This window comes from Phycodurus eques, chromosome 10, assembly GCF_024500275.1.
Source record: "Phycodurus eques isolate BA_2022a chromosome 10, UOR_Pequ_1.1, whole genome shotgun sequence".
NCBI classification, from domain to species: domain Eukaryota; kingdom Metazoa; phylum Chordata; class Actinopteri; order Syngnathiformes; family Syngnathidae; genus Phycodurus; species Phycodurus eques.
The window spans coordinates 24,105,729-24,124,718 of record NC_084534.1 but is presented as its reverse complement, the minus strand read 5'-3'; the positions used below and the strand labels follow the sequence as shown (position 1 = coordinate 24,124,718).

General features: G+C 39.0%; 1 protein-coding gene across 4 annotated transcripts in view; it reads left to right on the top strand.

The window, feature by feature from the left end:
- Positions 1 to 4,800: 4,800 nt before the first annotated feature.
- ephb2b (eph receptor B2b) overlaps positions 4,801 to 18,990 on the top strand; it is a 134,982-nt gene continuing 120,792 nt past the window's right edge. For all 4 annotated transcript variants that reach the window (XM_061687166.1, XM_061687164.1, XM_061687165.1 and 1 more), the window contains exon 1: positions 4,801 to 4,952. In XM_061687166.1, coding sequence (XP_061543150.1) covers positions 4,901 to 4,952 — 52 coding nt within the window. In that variant the 5' untranslated portion in view covers positions 4,801 to 4,900. The remainder of the gene's footprint in view (positions 4,953 to 18,990) is intronic.

Here is an 18,990-nt window from a genome sequence, read left to right as displayed (position 1 = left end):
CATTGAATCTTTTTAGAATCGATTCTCCTATTGATTATTGAGCGAATAATCAAATAATAATCCCCAGTGAGTGATTTCGGACGCAGCAATGGCCTCTCTCGACACCGGATATAAAAAGACGACACACCCCTGTTCAAATGCCAGGTTTGCGATATAAAAAAATGAAACAATTTCAAAACTTTTATTGATTAATAGATTTGATCAACCATATTAACACATTAAGTAACAAAAAGTGAATAGATGTCTTTGTTGAGCAGTTTTCACGTTCAAAGGGAGTAGTAAGAAGTAAAAAACTTACTTTCGTCCTACCCCTTTGTTGTCTATAAATTTGGACTCATATCGTGTTAATTAATACTCAACAGATTATTCATATACCATGATGTATCCCAAAAGAAAAGAAAACAAAAAACATCATTTAACCCTTGTACTTCTACATACACATGTATACGTACATACATTTTCGTTTCACTCAAGCGAACACATCCAAGAATATTGAGCATAAAGTGGACATTTGTGGTGATAGTAATCAGTCAGTTGGTTCATTTGTGACACGCGTCAATGAAGTCACGTCATTTTGGTAGAAATGAAATGACGTCATGGAGGAACGGTCTTCTCTATTCCCCCAAACATTTCTTCCTGCTCCCGGCTCACTCCTCTGTCAATCTCCTCATCTCCTCAGTGTAATTACTGGCGGGAGGAGCGAGGAGTGAGGACCTAGGAAGTTGCAAATAGAGAAACGAGATGAGCCCGTTGACTTGGAATTGGACACTTGGATCTGCAGTGTAAATCCAGCCAACGAAACGAGTCGCAAAACTGTCTCTCTCTGTTGACACATTTCCTTATCAAAACAGCTCAGATTACTTTTGTGTCCTTGGCAGTGCAATGCTTCTTTTTCATTTGGCAAAGGAGATAACATCAGTTATTTTCCTCACGTCAAAACACTCAAATGATCCCGGTTAGCTCGGGTTCCTCGTTGAACCCGGCGCGACTTCACTCTGACTTTCTGTGAAAATTTGATCTTACTGGAGGTTAATCCTTTATTTTCCCCCGCACCAACAGATCGCACACCCAAAATTCAAGACACTTTGTGCTTCTGATGTCGCCTTCAAAAAGTCAAAATTAGTTCCAGCCTAAAGTGGGTCTTGTAAATAACTTAAAAATTCCAGAGGATGAGAAAGGCTGCTGACCCACAGGAAGTCTACCTAAGCGCCATTAAATTCCTTCCTTAAGCATTTGTTTAACCCCAGGATGAAGGGGGATTTTATTTTAATTTCCAAATTGATTTAAAGCTGGCAGCTCAGCTGAATAGTGGTTGGCACGTTTTACTTCACAATTCTGAGGTTCGGGGTTTGAATCTCGGCTCGACCTTCCAGTGTGGAGTTTGCATGTTCTCCCCATGTGTACTTCACACGTTGCAAAAACAAGCATGTTAGCTTCATTGAAGACTCTCATACGTAGGCGCAAATGTGAAAGAAAATGGATGGATGGATAATTTAATGCAATGCAGATCCAGCTGCGCTGTGACAATATCAATGTTCTTAAAAAACATAGAGTTAGTTTGTAAATAGTTCAATGTATAAGAAATACGTTTGCTAATTTCAAAGAAGCAGCTTTGTGTCCACAGTGGTCCTCTCAACCAACAGACCAAGCAGTTAAACTTTTAAACTTTAGGTGGCAGTGTTGATGCAACCACACGTCAACACTCGCTCTCGAGCTCTGCAGTGCACCCATTTGATCTTTTTTATTCACACTCAACATTAAAATAAATTCAGTCCTTTATCTTCTTTGCAAGTAAATTATCAGCAGTACTCCAATTGATTCATGTTCTCCAGCTGTGCTTTAAATTAAGGTTAAAAGAAAAAAAATAATTCTGGTACATTGCCTTGATTTTTTTTTTCTAAGGCACATCCATCTGTCCATCTTTGATTTGAAATATTTAACAATCATGTTAACATATTGAATGAATATTAAATTTTTAACTATTGTAAAAAAAAAAACGTTATTTCTCCATGACATCACTATTACAATTTTAATGCTTTTTAAATAACAAATACAAACTTAAAATCACAGCTCAAATATTTTTGTCAAATGTTTCCACGTTGAATAATTTGAAGTAGTCAAACATAAATGTCAATATTAAATTTCTTCAAACATATTTATCCATAATCCAAAAACTCTACTTTGAAATCCCAGTGCAATTGCTGTCGTATGCTTAACAATTAAAGAAACTATTTCCTTTACTATTTTATAAAAAAACAGTAACATTTCAGGATTTCAGTCCTGGTTAGTGCCCAGTTAGATGTCATTATTGAAAGAAAACTCACGTTGACTACAAAAATATGACCTAAAACAAAAAAACCTAAACAAAATACTGTATGAACACATTTATTACAGTAAATGCAAATTGTTAATATGAAATGCAATTAGACAAATATAAAAAAGTAATTATTTACCCTGAATCATTATTTGTAAAACTATTTAAGGTACTGTGCTCAAAATAAGTATTTCCTCATTGTAAATTAATATTGTCTCATGCAGCTGATATGAATCAAGTGATACAAGGAAGTCCATTGTATTAATTATTATACATTCATGTTGAATATTCCATAATGTTTACCTTTCTGGTCTCATACAGGGCAATTTAAGTTTGTGTCATTAGTCTGTTTTACTTTTTGCACAAAATATTTAGTTGCTTTACACTACTTTTATTACTGATACGTTGCATTTGAACGCAGTCCGGAAGCAATATGTCTGCGGGCGACATTATAGGCGTATTAATGTCATCTCTTCAACATTTTTCACTTCGCTTTTGGTTCAGTTCCACACCGAGCTTGTATGGAAGTCATTACGGCCCCAGGAGGCTGCTCTCTCTCTGTCATTTTTTTTTTCACCATTTGCCTCAATCTGTCTCTGAATCACCTGGACGCCGTCCCGAGTCAAGCCAGTCAACTGACCTGGACTCAATAGAGTCCAACTCAGAGGAGGCAAACACATCAGTGAGGTTCAATGAAAACCAGAGAGTGCTGAGGCACAGCTTCCAAGACATTTTTCTATTTTGTATATGTTATGAGCATTTGGGAGTTCAATTATTATAATTTTTTTAACAGTTACTCGAAGGTTTTTTTATTTTTTTTATTTTTATTTTTTTAAGAATTGCATGGCAGACAAGAACAAATACTTTTTTTAGGCCCTGTATGTTCCTCACCACTGTTCTTAATTGAATACTTTAGTGCCTAAATTTATTTATTTGTCTATTATTGTGCAATGTCATTATTTATTATTATTTCTTTAGATTTAAATGTTATAAGTTTGTCTATGAGATGTATTTTTCTCATGCCTTTAATTTGACTTGTTATCGCTAATTGAAATATCCCCCCCCCCCCCCGCCCCATTTGAGTAAATAAATATGAAACTTCAGTGCTCCTTATATAGTGGAGTAATTATTGTTTTCTATTCATGTAATTAATTCTTCACAGAAAATGTTTCCTGTGTGGGAAAAAACCCAATTAAATTGCCCCATCGTAAATAAAAACACGGTGAGCGCAACCCAGTTTTAATTATTTGTGATGATTGAGTGATGAAGAACTCTGAGCCAAAATTAGTCAAAGTGATTACACTCGTATGATGAATAAGATGGCAAGAATGCCAGCTAACTTTGCTGCCAAACTCTCCTGCTGGGGTTTAAAGTACAATGGGAGGGGGGGGGGGGGGGTTCAAAAAGTTCAAATAATGTTTTTTAATCACAGATTTGAAACCACGTACATTACTAATGTAAGACTTTGGACGCCATTTTGTCTTTATAGTAGTCCAATCTACAAATATTTATAGCCTCAATGGTGATCCATTCTCAATCTAACAACCTAATCCTAAAATCATGCAAAGTGGTTAAAAAAAAAAAAAGCAAACAGAAATGATTTATTAAGTAGTATCTTTCTCCTATGAGTTGCATCACAAAGAGGCAGTGTTTTATTAACTTGATCATTTAGTTATTTTTTTATTTGGTTAGTTAATACAAAAATATATAAATATAAACTTTTATTAATTTTTTTTGTCCTTGAAGGCAACATCAAAAATTCCCGGAAATGCTTCTCACCGCGCCAAAAGTTTACATCCTGTCGGACAAAATTAATTACATTTAAAAACTACAGCTACGCCTGGTGTTTAATCATTATTTGTTGAACAATGATAGACAAATACGACATGATAGTATATGACTAGCTTTTAGAAGTTCTAACTAAAAAATAAATTGGCGATTTAGCGAAAAAAAGAAAACATTTACTTACATTGCTACAGCACCTGTTACAGCACAACTCTAGCACTGAACGCTCCGTAGAGTAGAAAATAATCCGTACTGGACACCACGAGTGACGTGTTTCCTCTTGAGTGGCGTGCAAGTTGAGTCAATAAACTTTTCCCAGTTTTTCAAATCTTCCTCGTGGTGCCAAAAGTACACAAAACTAGCAGCAAGGTAAAAAGCGGTAAGGAAAAGGACGATCCCGTCCTTGTTGATTGACAGCTGGGGGGCACCAACTTCCCTCGAAAGGGGGAGTACGCTGTCCTTATAACCAATCGTGTCATCGAAAATTTGAATAATATATTTTAACATCATCATTATTCCTCATAGGTTTATCACCACAACTCACGATTTTACACAAAATACATTGTAAAAGCTCAGGGGGTCTCATTTGTGATCCTATATCACAAGGTTTCCCCCCTGTGTCTGTGGGCGTTTGGTCTGGCCCAAACTTGGTCCAGATTTGAGTGGCTTGTGTTTTGCTATCCGAGCGCGCTCTGCTGGAGGTGAAGGACCGCCTGTCCCCGCTCCGCGTCGGCCGCTCTCAATGGCTTTCTGGACCTATTTTATTTGAATGCCCGGGGCCGTTTTTGAGTGACCGCGACCATGGATATTCTATGGATATTATGGACCATGCCGGTCGTAATGGCTGTTGAAGGTAAGCAAGCATTCGGGGTTTTAAGAGCCTCGCGCATCCTCGTGCCGGCGTTTGACGTTGACCCCATTGTTGATATAAAGAGGGGGAAACATCCCACGAAACACGTTTGTTTTGTGCCTTTTCTTCTCCTTTTTATGGATGAATGTGGCGCTGTTATGCAGCGGACTGAGGAGGATGATGATGTGGAGGAGGAGGAGGATGATGATGGCGGTAGTGACAATGATGATGATGGAGGGACATAAACATGCCCGAGCATCCTCCAGTTTAAAAGCTATAGCTTGATTACATTTTGTGTGGTACCGCTTGAGAGTCTAAAAACGTGCAAAAACAAACGAAAAATGTCCATGCAAAAATTGCGCCTTTTGTAACCTTTGTTCAAAACACTGACTCAAAGTAATTTTGCCAGCTGTCTCTCCCCATGGGCTTGTTGATGCTGACGTTTGAATTATAAAAAAAAAGAATCAAATCCATGTTTACTTGTACATTTGACTGCATCTCTGGTAATTATTTTGTGATGCACCACACCATTTACATTATTTGATATGACACAGGGTTATAGGGACTGGAAAGTTTCATAGTCTGAAAAATGATTAAATTCATCTAAATCTAATATAAAGTTGGGCTCATAGATTTACATATGTTAACAAAATTATGTAATTATGTAAAATATGTGTACCATTCTTTAACGTGTGTGAGCTGACAAAACATTTATTTTATTTTTTATTGGGATTCAAAGTGAACTGTAAAATCTTCCACTATGATGCAATTGTGTTGTTGACAAATAATATACTATATACTGTTATCCACACAAAGTGCAATAGCTTGCATTATAGCATTTTAATTTCCAAGTTGGGTTCCATTAATGCAACTGGACATCAATAAAATCATCAGACACATGCATTGCAAAATATGGCGAAATATGTACTACAGCTGCCATAATTGGAACCCCAGACTAACAGAATTAAATATTAGTAAAATTCAATTCAAAATATATGTGAATTTATGATGAAAAAGGTAAAATTAAAGTAAATCCATTGTAAACATAGGATGAAACTATGACCGAGATGAAAAAACAACCAAGAAAAAAAGTCATTTCTACAGCAAAATCCTGATGCACAGTTGTTGGCAAACTGCTTTCTGCATACTGTATACTCGTATACGTTTTATCATTTATAAAGGTTGTACTGAAAAAAGTGTGATTGCCTTCCATTGTTAAGGCAAAATATCTGATACAGCTGCCATGATGGAACCCGCAGACTAACAGAATTTAGTAAAAGTACATTTTAATGGATTTCTGGTCATTTTTTGTGATGAACAACAGTTTACACTGTATGATGAGTGTCAAAGTGTCAAAGCCTTAATTCTGAGTAAGTGTGAGGATGCTTTTAAGTCAGCAGACTCATCACAATGGGAAGTTATGATAAAAAAAGGGACATTAAAATAAACGTAGGCCCAAACTATGACTAGATGAGAAAAAAAATTGAGAAAAGTCATTTCGACAGTGAAATCCTGATCCATAGTTGTTGATAAACCTCTTCTGTTTTTATATAATTTTAATATATTTTTATCCAATTATGTTCCATGTATAGTTTTCAAATTAATACAGTCAGTCTCATATATGTGCATGTACACCAAGGTTAAATTGCCGACAAATATTTTTTGCTAATGCAACCGTATGTGTGTCGCAAAATATGCACGACAGCTGCCATAATTGAAACCCCAAACTAACAGAATTTAGTAATATTAGTGCCGTCCATTTGAATGGACGTGGTCATTTTTGTGATGTAGAACTCTATTTACACGACATGTTTGGACTAGAAAATAAGCCATTTGTACTATAAAATCTTCTCCTGTGATAAGCAGTCGTTGACAAACTTCTACTCTGTTCATACTAACTTTATAATAATTTTCATATCTGTATAGGAAGTGCAATTGCAGTAGTAGCTTTGTAATTTATAAAATGGGTTATTTTTCACTGTCGTCCATTCGCATGTAAATCAGTGTTAAATCGCCCACCGATGGTTATTGCAAATGTAATGGCATGTACGTCCCAAAATGCGGCAAAAAAAAAAAAAAAAAAAAGAATTGCTGTAGCTGCCGTAATTGTAATCCCAATTCATACAGAATTGAGTGATGACTGCATTTTGCATTTTTAACTTTATTTCCCGTGCTGTACTGGTCAGCAGCAAGGGAACACTGGCGAGGAACGTCAACAAGAACTTCAGTGCCGTTTTTGGCGACGTGGTGTCAGATTTTAACGCTAAACGTCCAATTCGATTTGATACCCCACAGAGAGTGATGCACCACCGAGTAAAGAGTCCCCCGGCCCAAGTCCCCCCATTTTTTCCCCCCCATCCAATAGCTCACTCTTGCTGACGGTCCAATGAAGTGGCAAAAGATTTCTTACGTATGAGAAACGAAGGGTTGAAAAAGAGGTCACTGGAGCTCTAATCCGAAAAAAAAAGGAAAAAAATAAATCCCGGCATGCAATGGGAAGCGAGGCCTCCAGTGGATTGTTTGAACATTACTATTGTTGACCTCGTTTTGGATACTTTAAAATATTGCTGTGCAGAAATTTAGCCAGGAAATTTCCTATTTGTTAACAATTTTCTGTTTGCCCAGTGGAACTCGTTATGTTGCGGGTCCAATTGACCCACGTTATGAAAATGAAAAAAAATAAATAAATAATCTTTTGCTGGCCTTCTTCCAAAAAACATGTTTATTGAGTTAACTAAAAACTCTAAATTGTCAATGGGTGTAAATGTGAGTTTGAATGGTTGTTTTTCTCAATGTGGTGTGTGTTAATGTTTCATGCATGGGGCAAAAATGTCAAATCATTTGTTGATTAAACATGTAGCAGGTCACATTGACCCATGAAAAATTTGGGTGTGCCAAATAAACAATCATAGCTGGAGGGTTAAAGTTGAATTTCACAATTTTGGGAGAAAACATAGTAAGGAGATGTAAGCGATGGTGTGGTAACGTATGACTTCCGTTGTTCTGCTGACTAACTGTTAAAACTTCAGTCATTTGTTTGTCAAGAAGTTGCTACGCTAAAGTCTCATATATGACTTATGCCACGTTCAAGAAATGTTTGTCCTACGTGTTTCTGAACAATATTTGACTGGAATAAAAGATTTTCGCACAATGGCAAGATGTCTTGGCATTACCAAGTATTTGCAAGTACTCAAATGTAAGTACGTGTACTCACACTCGGTCTTAAAAAAAATATCTAAATAAATAAATATATCCTATCGCTGTGTCCCGAGTCAAAATGTTACTGAAAAAATGTTCTGTCCCGTTATAGAAATGTGTTATGACGGCGAAAGTTGAATGAATTCACTTTAAGGAAACTATTGAAGTTAGAACAAGCAGTCAACCAGTCGACTGGACAGATTGTGTGGTTCACTATGGCGGTCCCAATGTAGGAAGTTGGCGTAGTCGTAGTGAAAATACGATTTATTAGGTTTGATTTATTCCACGTCACTGAGACCACATTATGCCGCTGCCCTAATAAATAGCAATATGGAACAACTACAGATGGCGTAAATTTTGACCCTTTTCTTTCAAAGGCGTTTAATCCATTCAGGGGGATTGAGGAACAGCACTAAATTGTTGATTAGTGCTCATGTGAGAAGTTTATTGGTTAACCCAGCAGGAAAGGAGCGGCCGTGTTTGAAGATTAATGGCGGTGGAACGACAGGCAAATAAGGCAAGCTTTGTCAAACATGTCCAGGAAAACACACGGCGGGTTTATCCCGCTTTGGTTTCGGGGCCCGTTCATCATCATCAGCGTTTAGTTGACAGCTATACTAACGACAACGCTCATCGAATTATGTTGAGTTGTAATTCAGATTTATACACGGGCATAAAACCGCAGTAGCTAAAAGTGAGGTTGGGAATTCTCTAGGTGGAAGCACTTGTGTTTTCCAATTGGCCTCTGCCTTCTTTTGCGGTGCTGCAGACATTTTCTGGTTGGGTAGGTGTTGCCATGATGCGGCAGCAGTCTGCTGAAGCCCAGAATGCAACTTGTTGTTGGGGTCAGCAGGTCTACAGATTCCACTCTCCCTTATTTTTTCTTTTCTTTGACAGAAACATAATGGAAACAAAAGCATTGACGATTGAACTTAAATATTCACTTCAAAATAATGCCCGTTGGTAAAGCAGACTTCTCCTAGTTTTGTTTTCCAAAACAAGTAAGTAGTTTGTTTGTCAGTAGGATTTATAAAAGACTACAAAAAGTTTGCAGGGGTTTATGTTCCAAAAAATTGCAGCGAAAAAGGGACAATCTGTGAATAATGCCCCCCCCCCCCCCCCCCCCCCCCTTCTATCCCTTTCCACTAAAATTTAGTTTTACTATAGTTAAATTACCCTCCCACATTCTTTAAATGCATTCTAGACACAAATACATGAATAAATATGCATGCACCTGTGTCGTTGATGTACAACATTAATTTGTTCCATAGCTACACTTGTAACTCAGAACACTCATTATCAATGTGACAAGCTTTAAAGAAGTGGACTGAGGCACACATTCACACAGGGGGTACTTATTTAACGACGTGACCCAAATTTGTATGTAAGTCGGAATGCGCCGTAGTCGTTCACTAACCCATGCTAAGTCATAATAACAGTAAATGTAGGCAATGAATATAAAACAATCAAATGAAAAATGGTAAGCAAAGTGGAAAACGAACGTGCCTTCTTGTGCTGCGTGACGACATTCTGCGCAATGTAGTTCAATGCGCTCCATTTGTAACCGCGAAACGTTGTATGTCGGGACCGTCATAATTGGTGAACCCTCTGTATGTGCAACAACACACTTCATGATTCACTGTTTCATGGGAAATTATCCAGTTTCTTACTTAATTAGTCCAACAATAATTTATTTACAATTTATAAATAATATATTTTTTTTAACTACCTATTGCAGAGACCCATAGTGAAAAACAGAACAATTCAATGCTCTTTCACTAAATGGCAGAACGTACATAATTAGTGGGTGAGATATTTTTCCAAAGTAAAATATCGCTGAGTAAGTAAAAGTGGGATCCTCACATCTCCAAAACGCACATTTCAGGAAAAAAAAAAAAAAGGCATGTTTGTGAATCCATTAGCATTGCATCATCAAAGAGAGCGAGCCATTTCCAACACCGGAGATTCAAATATATTTGCAAAAATAACAAACCCACGTGTGGACTGACCAATAGTATCGATTTGTGAAAAAATATGAAATTGACCAAATTAGGACAACGGAGGTTTCGGCCAGATGCCAGCCATATGAGCCTTGGCGCAATAAAGTTTTCGCGAATCGAGCTTCGAGATTCATGAGCTTGAAGCAGACTTATTTGTGCGGTGTAGGCCCATCTTAATGCAAGAATCAATAAGGGCGGTGTATGGTAAGCTTTGTCGGTTTACAATTGAGATTGTAAGGCCTTGGTTTGTGCTCATTTATATTCCAGTTTATGTTCCGTCTTTAGTGTATGATACCGTTTTGTTTCAACACACACAATATGATAGTTCAATCCTACCAAGCTTGATAAACACTCTTTCATATGTAAATGTTTTCTATTGTTTTGAGACGGAGTTGTTTTGCAAGGAATGGATGCGCTGGTTAACGTGGAAGTATTTTGTTTTGTGTCCGAGTAACAAAAACCCGACGGGGGCGGGCTCCAAAAAACGGGATTAGAAGGAGGTAAAAATGAGCGAGCGTGTATATACAATCCAGTGTTTTCTCAGCGGGTCCCAATGAGCAGATGCGGCGGACTGGCCCGCATGCCAACCGCCACGGTAGGCTTTCACAAAGAATCTGTCTCTATTCAAGCCCTAATCCATGCTGCACAGGGCCGGGCATTGTCACTTTGCATGCACAATCTCAATTAGTGCTGCTACTAGTTGTCATTTCCCTTGAAGGAGGTGTGTCGCATTTCAGAGGCATCTATGGCTACCTTTTATTGTTTTTAGGAGGGAGATCAAGGAGGAGTATCACAGTTTTGCTGTAGCCAACACTGCACAACATCACTGACTCCTCCACTTCACGGGCTTGTTTGTTGTATGTGGGAGACCTTTTGTCTGATCGTCTGTGGCTCTGTAGTGCATAATCAAAGGTGGAAAAAAAGGAAGGTAGGTGTGCTCGTTGAAGTCTTGCCAGAGAATTGTGATCCCGCAGGTTCGGTCCCACCAGGATAGGATGCACTATTTGGCGTTGTTCCCATGCCTTCAGCAGTCTGCTGCTGACTGCTGCAGTCTGCACTACACAAGCCAACCCTTCAGGCTTTTGTACCTTTAACTGTTCCAATCCGCATATATTTGCCCTCTAGACCTGGTGCTAAAATTACTGCTAAGCATACTGGAAGTATTGACGTTAGAAGGAACAAAATATTAGATTTAAGAATATATTGAAGTAGGCGCACGGGTCAGTATGGTGGACTGTTGTTTAATTTAAAAGTACGACGTCATTATTTCTGACAGCCTACTAATTAATAAACAGAACGGTGGCCAAGACTGTGCTGAATCAACCACGGACTTCATGCCATCTTACGTTTTTACGAGCAATAAAATCAGTTTCACACCAAAGTACTTAATAAAAACACACCACAAACCACCGTGATTTGTTCTTTAAGTACCAAAAATGAAAATGTATCTTTTCGTTAATTTCATGTTTGAATAGTTCTAGACATTTTAAGAGGATGTACAATAATGTCTGTGACTGCACACGGACATGTCTATATGGGAATGTAATTATGGCTTCCCATTATTAGCGAGTAGCTGAGAGCTACAAATCTACAAACTCCTGATGTATCAAAGCACAACATTGATATTTTGTAAGGAAATTAGCATAAATCTAACGCTAAAAGTCGATTTAGTGACCCAGTTTTGACCTGCATGCATGAATCAGACTTGGTACAGTGAAAATCTAATGTTATTGTCGAGTTTTTGTTTAAAAATTATTTCGTATATGATCAAAGGTTGTCGGTTTATCAATACAAATTAATGACGATGGCGTCCACCATTTTGAGTCTTCACTCGTCTTAAAAACAAAGCGAATGGGGGATGTGTGGTTTGAAGAGGAAGTACGTTTGAAGGACAGTTCTGGCAGCCATTGCGTTATTGAATATGCTTGCACATGCAGGAGAACATGGAGAATTGTCATAAAATGGACGAAGGTTGTTAGCGGACAGCGAGGACTAAATGCAGATACTGTATCTGCCAATGTAATGTGATGATGAGATTGGATGTACTCCGTCAACATTAAGCAGGCATTAGATCTAAATTGGGCACTTAAACCTGCAGCGTAAATCCAACCCAAGTGTATTCATGTTTCATTCATTTTAGCAGACACCCTCTGCCAGCTTAATTTCAGTCATTCAATGTTGAACACGCGCGGCAAATGTAGCACCTCCTTCCCACTTTTCCCTTCTTAATAAGGCTCGTAAATTGGATCATATAAAGTAAACCCTGGCATGGGTTACCATTTCCCCCACCTAATAGAACCTCCTTAATGCATTGGAATGGGAATTGAAGAAAGACGACGACAAAAAAGGGTTTGTGAAAGTCGGAAATTTGTGGAGATGGACTCCGATGCTAATTATTCCTGTGTGCTGTGGGCAAACCAAGCTGTCCAATTGTAGGTTCACGACTGAAGCTTCTCTAATGCTTTTAGCGTGCCTGATACAGGTACACTCATTAGGCACTTCATTAGATGCACCCACACATCAGATACACCCACATACCAACACTTGTAATGCAATTCAATCTGACGGTGTCATAAAGGTATTGCCACTTTGTGTTTATTATTGAGGTCAAGCTGGAGTGCGTCACATGGGGAGGTGCCTCTCTCCTGTTGCAACACTACAATATATGTCAATGTCAACAGAGTTGTTTCAGTGAATGAATCAAAATGGAAAAAGAGCCGTTGTGCTGCGCAAGCGTATAGGCTTACTGTTAACTTTCTTTTAATAATTTAGAATAAACAACGTCGCTCTGTCTCTCACAGAAATGGGATTCTCAGAGGTCTGCCGACAGATACAGTACGGCGTATTAATTCCAGATTTTCACATTGAATGATATTTTTGGATGAGCTCGTTTTCCACAGGGGTTTGCCTCAGCGCCGCGGTGTTACGTTTGCGTACCACGATCGACGCTGACGAGCCGACTAATTCAAATAAACAGACGAAAGAGAAGCTCCCATTACCTCTAAGTAACCTCGCCGAATGTTCACGAAGGCATCTGGATCAAGACTATTCTTACATCCTGTTATCTTCGTTAGCACATCCTAATTGGCGAGGTGCGCTCTCTTCGCTGTCTTGTTTACTGGTTAGTCTTGTTTACAGCATTTGCTGTGGTTTATTCAGAACAGGTACCATGGAAGCATTCACAATCAAAATTATATATCTTGGCCTAATTTGCTGTCAGTATTGTATTTTTTTTCTTAAATCTTGGCAGGTTGCGTCGTTTTCCATTACGAGCAACACCAAATTTCATGTTACCAAGTGAAAGTGGCTTTGGGGGAAAAAAAAAAAAAAATCACTTAAATTTGTGTTTGAAGGAAAATGGATACAATGACTGCTTAAGAAACCAAAATGGCAGACTTCCGGTGTCTGTTCGGGCATAGGTTATTGAAACATTTTTATTCTTTCTGGGTCAGAAATGAAATTAAACAGAATGAAACAAGCTTCGGTGGCTGATTTATTTATTAATTTTTTTAAATGCCAAGGCCAAGTTTGTCTTTGACCACTGAAAATGACAAAAAATTACTTTGTTCTGTTAGCGGAAAAAAAAATTGCAGGTTCTTGAGGCTTTTTGGTGTGTCAATCCATGGTACCAGATTTCATGTTGCTAAGTGAAAGTAACTTTGGGGCTGGATTTTCAAACAAACAAATCACTAGGACAAGGTTTTCTTTCAAAGAGCCTGAGAAAAGGCCAAAATGTTTTTAAAATGGCCACTTTGAACCAAAATGGCAGATTTCCTGTGTCTTTTCTGGCATGGGTTCTTGACTTTTTTTGGTGGCTTTACTCAGACATGCTTGCCAAATCTCAAACTGTTAAAGTGAAACTGGCTTCAGGGGCTGAATTTTCAAAGAATTCCAATGACAAGAGCCCTGAAAATGGCCCAAATGACCCTAAAACGGTTGCATGAAAAATAAAATGGCAGATTTCCCGTGCCTGTGTCGTGCATGGGACTGCCTCTGGTGGCAGAATTTTGAGAAAAATCCCTGGAAACAATGTGGCTCGTCTCTATCAAGCTCGAGAAAAGGAGACGGAGGGAAGCAGTGAAGGGAGCGAGTAGCCTGAGAGAGGTCAGACCTCGTTTTGGAGAGCCCCCTCCGCACACACACACCCCAGGTACCGGGACGCCGCCTTTTATGCACGCTTGGAGAACACAAACCCGGGGCGGATTAGCGGTCGGGACTCTCTATGTCCCCGGGAGCGCAGCCCGTCGGGCCGAGACAAAGCGGGTCTGATTGCATCGTCATCTGCATGACAAAGAGAGAGTCTTTTTCTACCTGAAAACGCTGTCTCGGCACACACGACGCTACGCAGCAAATCCATCAATGACTCTGTACCCACGTGACAACTACCCTTTGTTTTCTCTCTAGCTATGCCCCCCCCACCCCCCCAAGCACCCTCTGTCCCTGTCTCTGACCCATATGGTCTGTCCAGCATGACCCCTCCCTACAATGACCTCTCTCATTGGAAACTAATCTGCATCATCATTGATTGATCCCCACTGGTAGTTAAACGCTTGGCGTCATCATCCCTCTCCAAAACATAACCTAGTTCTGCTATAAAAGACCATTTTTTTCCCCCATATGTGCAACATTGGCGACTGATTGTTGCGTCACTTTTCTATTTTTATACTGCCTACATTGGAAACGCCATGGTTGAACCCAATTTGCCATATGCCAACCCGCGGTTTGTTCGGATTTGGAAATTATTTTATCTCCTAGAAAATAATGGAATTTAAAAATTCGGTCCCTGACGCCAGTTTTACTTGGCAACGTGAAATTTGGTAGGCATGTCTGCCATTTTAGAGACATTGCAGCCATTTCTAGGGGTCTGAAAGACAAAGTTGTCCTATGGATTTTTGGAAAATCCATTTCCTGAAGGCACTTTCACTTAGCAACCTGAAATTTGGTAGATATGTCTGTCATGAGTAGACCAGAGTCTCAAGAAGCCATGCCAGAAAAGACACGGGAAGTCTGCAGCTTCCATTTTGGAGACATTTTTGCCATTCAATGGGCCTTCAAGGATAAATTTGTCTGAATTTTTAATCCAGACCCTTAAACAGTTTCAGTTGGCAACTTGAAAATTAGTAGGCATGTTTGTGACCAGTGGACCCACAAAAAGGCCTCAGGAACTCATGGCCAAACTGCCACGAGAAGGCATAAATATATAGAGTCAAGAACTCTGCTCTTGACATTCAATTTTCTTTCAAATTCTAACCTATGCAAACGAAAAATTCATAGTCTCACATCCATAGTATAACATACCAAAGTGTACAACACATCTACAGGTCTGTTGGTCTCTGTAGGACAAGGAGGACCACGTTGGCTGGTTCTGCCTAACACTGACTTTTGCTGGTGACCCTGTCAGATCCCATCAGATGTAGCAATGTTTTTCTCTTTCATTTTAGTATCAGACGGGCATCTGTCTCCCTAAATATTTTAGAAGCCTATCTTGCGCTTTTTTTATTTTTGGGGTGGGGTGACAGAATATCAGAACTGGCATGATCATTGAAAGGGAAAAGGATATTCGATTTTCTGCCTAATGAAATGAAAGTCAACATTTGGAACTAGGTATGATATTTGAGGGACATACAAGGAGGGAAAATACATTTTAATGTCCTTGAGTGTCATTTGTTTCTATTCAAGTAATTGTATCACGCCTACAAAATAGAGAATTAATTAACCCATTTGGCCTTTGGTTACAACCTCTGAAATTCATTTGCGAATCATATTCATGCACAGCCTTGAAAAGCATTCAAATGGAGAAGTAACGTCATAGTGCGCGCAACAAAGGTAACATCTTTTGCTTTGGGTTCCTCCAAGTTTATTGCGAGACTTGTTTTAAAAAGAGAGAGGAATGGTCTGTAAAGAGTTGGAAGGTTGTCACAAAAGGAGTGTAAACATCTCTCTTCAAGGATGTTTTGTTGTAATAAAAGTAAAGAAAACCTTGATTTGTGAACTGCATGCATAGATGGATCTATACTAGAGATAATTGGTCAACGTACTTTATAAGGGGCATTTTGCCATACTAATTCATCTGCTGCCTTTGTTGGTTAATCTAGGGAATTAACGTTCAATCGTGGGAATTTAATTTCCTTTCTGAGTGTATGTGCTTTCCTTTCGGGTTTGTTCCATCAAAAATTAATCAGCATTTTTACAGAACATAGATAAAAGAACCTTTTGGAATACCTATCGCTGAATGTACTTTTAAGTAGATTTTTTTTCCATGCAGCACAGCATATGTTGACTGTATTTCAAACAGGGGCATAATTGTAATTCTCGCAAGCCATGGCGAGACTATTTATTTGTTGTCGGAACTTGCACCACTTCAGAGCAGAACAGCTTTTTCTTGGAAATCCAAAATAAAGAACTCAGCAAAGATTAAACCTCAATGGCGACGAATAAATTGATGCTCCACTCTTCTTATTGTTGTTTCACGTTCACTAAAATGAGGATGAATGCCCCATTTGGGCAGAGAAAGATTCCAACCATTTGCATGAGATTTTATTCAAAGTGTTGTGATTGATAATGCATTCGTCCCAAACAAACGCTCTGTGGTAAGTTCATTCTCATTTCCAAGTACGTAAATGATTCCAACTGGTGTAACTGGCTATAAATGGTGCCCACGCTAATAGAGCTGGCAGAAATAAAACTGCAGACGTATACAGTGGGGTAATGAGCACAATGTCTGCAACCACACTGCAGTCATGAAGTAATGCGGCGTAGGAAGCAGAAATCAGGTGTACAAAAGGGGTGTGTGTGGGGGGGGGGGATTGGGAAAGCCTGGCTGTCTTCCTCACCATGCCCGGGCAGGGCTGCTTTTCTCCGCAAAATCACAATGGATCATTTGGGAGGGCAGCTGGAAAATCCATAGAAAATCTCAGGAGACCTGCTGCGCCTGTGAAATCAATAAAAGATATCCAGCAGAGACTATTAAATGGAGTGAATGTCATACGATCAGGCCAAACATTTAGAATATTATTATTCATAGCATCTAAATAGGCTTTTCTTTCGCACACAATACAAGTGGCCACGGGTGTCGGTGAAAGCACCAGAGTCTTGTGTTTTGCCACTGTAATGCACATCCATCTTGTTTCTGAGCGAGTTCAATTAACCAAGTGAACCTGGACAGGAAATAAGCATTGTATTCATTTTGAATAGTACAGAAAAAAAAATCATAACAGATATGCTGTGCTGAAGCCTTTGTATGGTTTGTTTTTTTTATCTTTAGACATGAACAATATTCTGTAAGTAAACAGACTCCCATTGGCTCCCTTCGACTGATGGGTTGCATGAAGTGGGATACACCCCGCAGCATTTTTATCACATTAACTGTTTTTTGTTGTTGTTGTTTTTGTTTAAATGTGAGAGATACCACACATGAAGAGGAAGAAATTTGGCAAAATGTTGTTACTTCGTACTGCTCTTATAGTGTGTGGCGTACTACAGTTGACAAACGAAGCACATCACAGTTGTTCATTGTGGTTCCAAGACTGACCAGTGAGAGGCAGTGTGGTACCTCAGGGGATCCAGACGAGAGTAGTAGTAGAAGAAACAAATAGAAGCAGCTAGGCTAAATGATCGCTTATCTGCGTTGCTGTTTGAAACTCGGTATTGACAGACAAGGATTTGCTACCTTAAATATTGAACATGTTTCAAGGTCAGAGTGCAAAGGTTTTTTGGCTGTCGCTTGAAATTCATACTTGCATTTTAAATATGTTTTGCAATTCATACATGTCATTTACACCTAGTTGTTAACCATTAATTGACTAAAAACTAGGTTTTGTTGAGCACTTCTGAATGTTCCCGATTTTGAGACATCCTGGGTGTAGTTACGCTATCCACCACAATGGCAACCAGAAGTGATGCCATGTTTGTCAGTCATTAGCCGTCCTACATTTACACTGAATGGGGAGCTTAGGTTTGGAATACGAGCAGGATGAGGATTTATATACACAGGAGCTGTCTGAAAGTAGACGTGGTCAAACCCTACGTGTTTGAGCTGATCAGGAGGTCGGAGCCTGTCTTTGACGGTGGCTGGCGGCTTCTTTTAACAGCTGCACAGCAGGCGGGCTGGAAGGTGCTTGCCAGCTCACCTCAAAGTGGCAGTTACGGTTTGTAAAGTGGTTCTGGCGGTATCAAGGGGGATTTTTAAATCTTTGAAATCTGACCTTTAACATCAACAATTGTCAGAACATTTTCTAAGCAGATCAGGGAGTACAAATCACCCTTAAATCCCCATACACCGTGATTTAATCGGTCAGGATAATCTGTTAGAGACGTCCGATAATCAGGCCTCTGCTGACTTTGATCGGAAAGGAGGAATCAGGCTCAAATTAGGCCTGATTATTGGAATGTACACTATGTACCCTGATTTGGGCGCATCTGTGGCTTTCACATTACAGCTTCGTCATTTGGCATTAGTCATTTTATTGTTTTTACGTTTTAATATCAACACTGGTTAACTTATTTTGATACTTTTATGACAGTTGAGCCTGTTGAAATGTTACGTCAGAAGCTGCCCATACCTGCATGCTGAAACTGATTGTTCATCCTGCGTGGTTACATTGTAATTGTTCATAACATCAAAGCAATAGCAGCAAATTTAAAGTAATAATGAAAAAAAAGAAGTTACTGTACTTTTTTTTCGCCTACAGCATCCTACATTATTGTGTAAAATGGTAAAAAAGCAATTGAACATTATCTTTGGACGATTATCTCACCTCCAGCCCACGTTGCTGCTTCTCTCATTTAGCGATAGTGCTTGGTTTTAATTAAAAACAAAACAGCAATTGTTTTCATTTCACTGA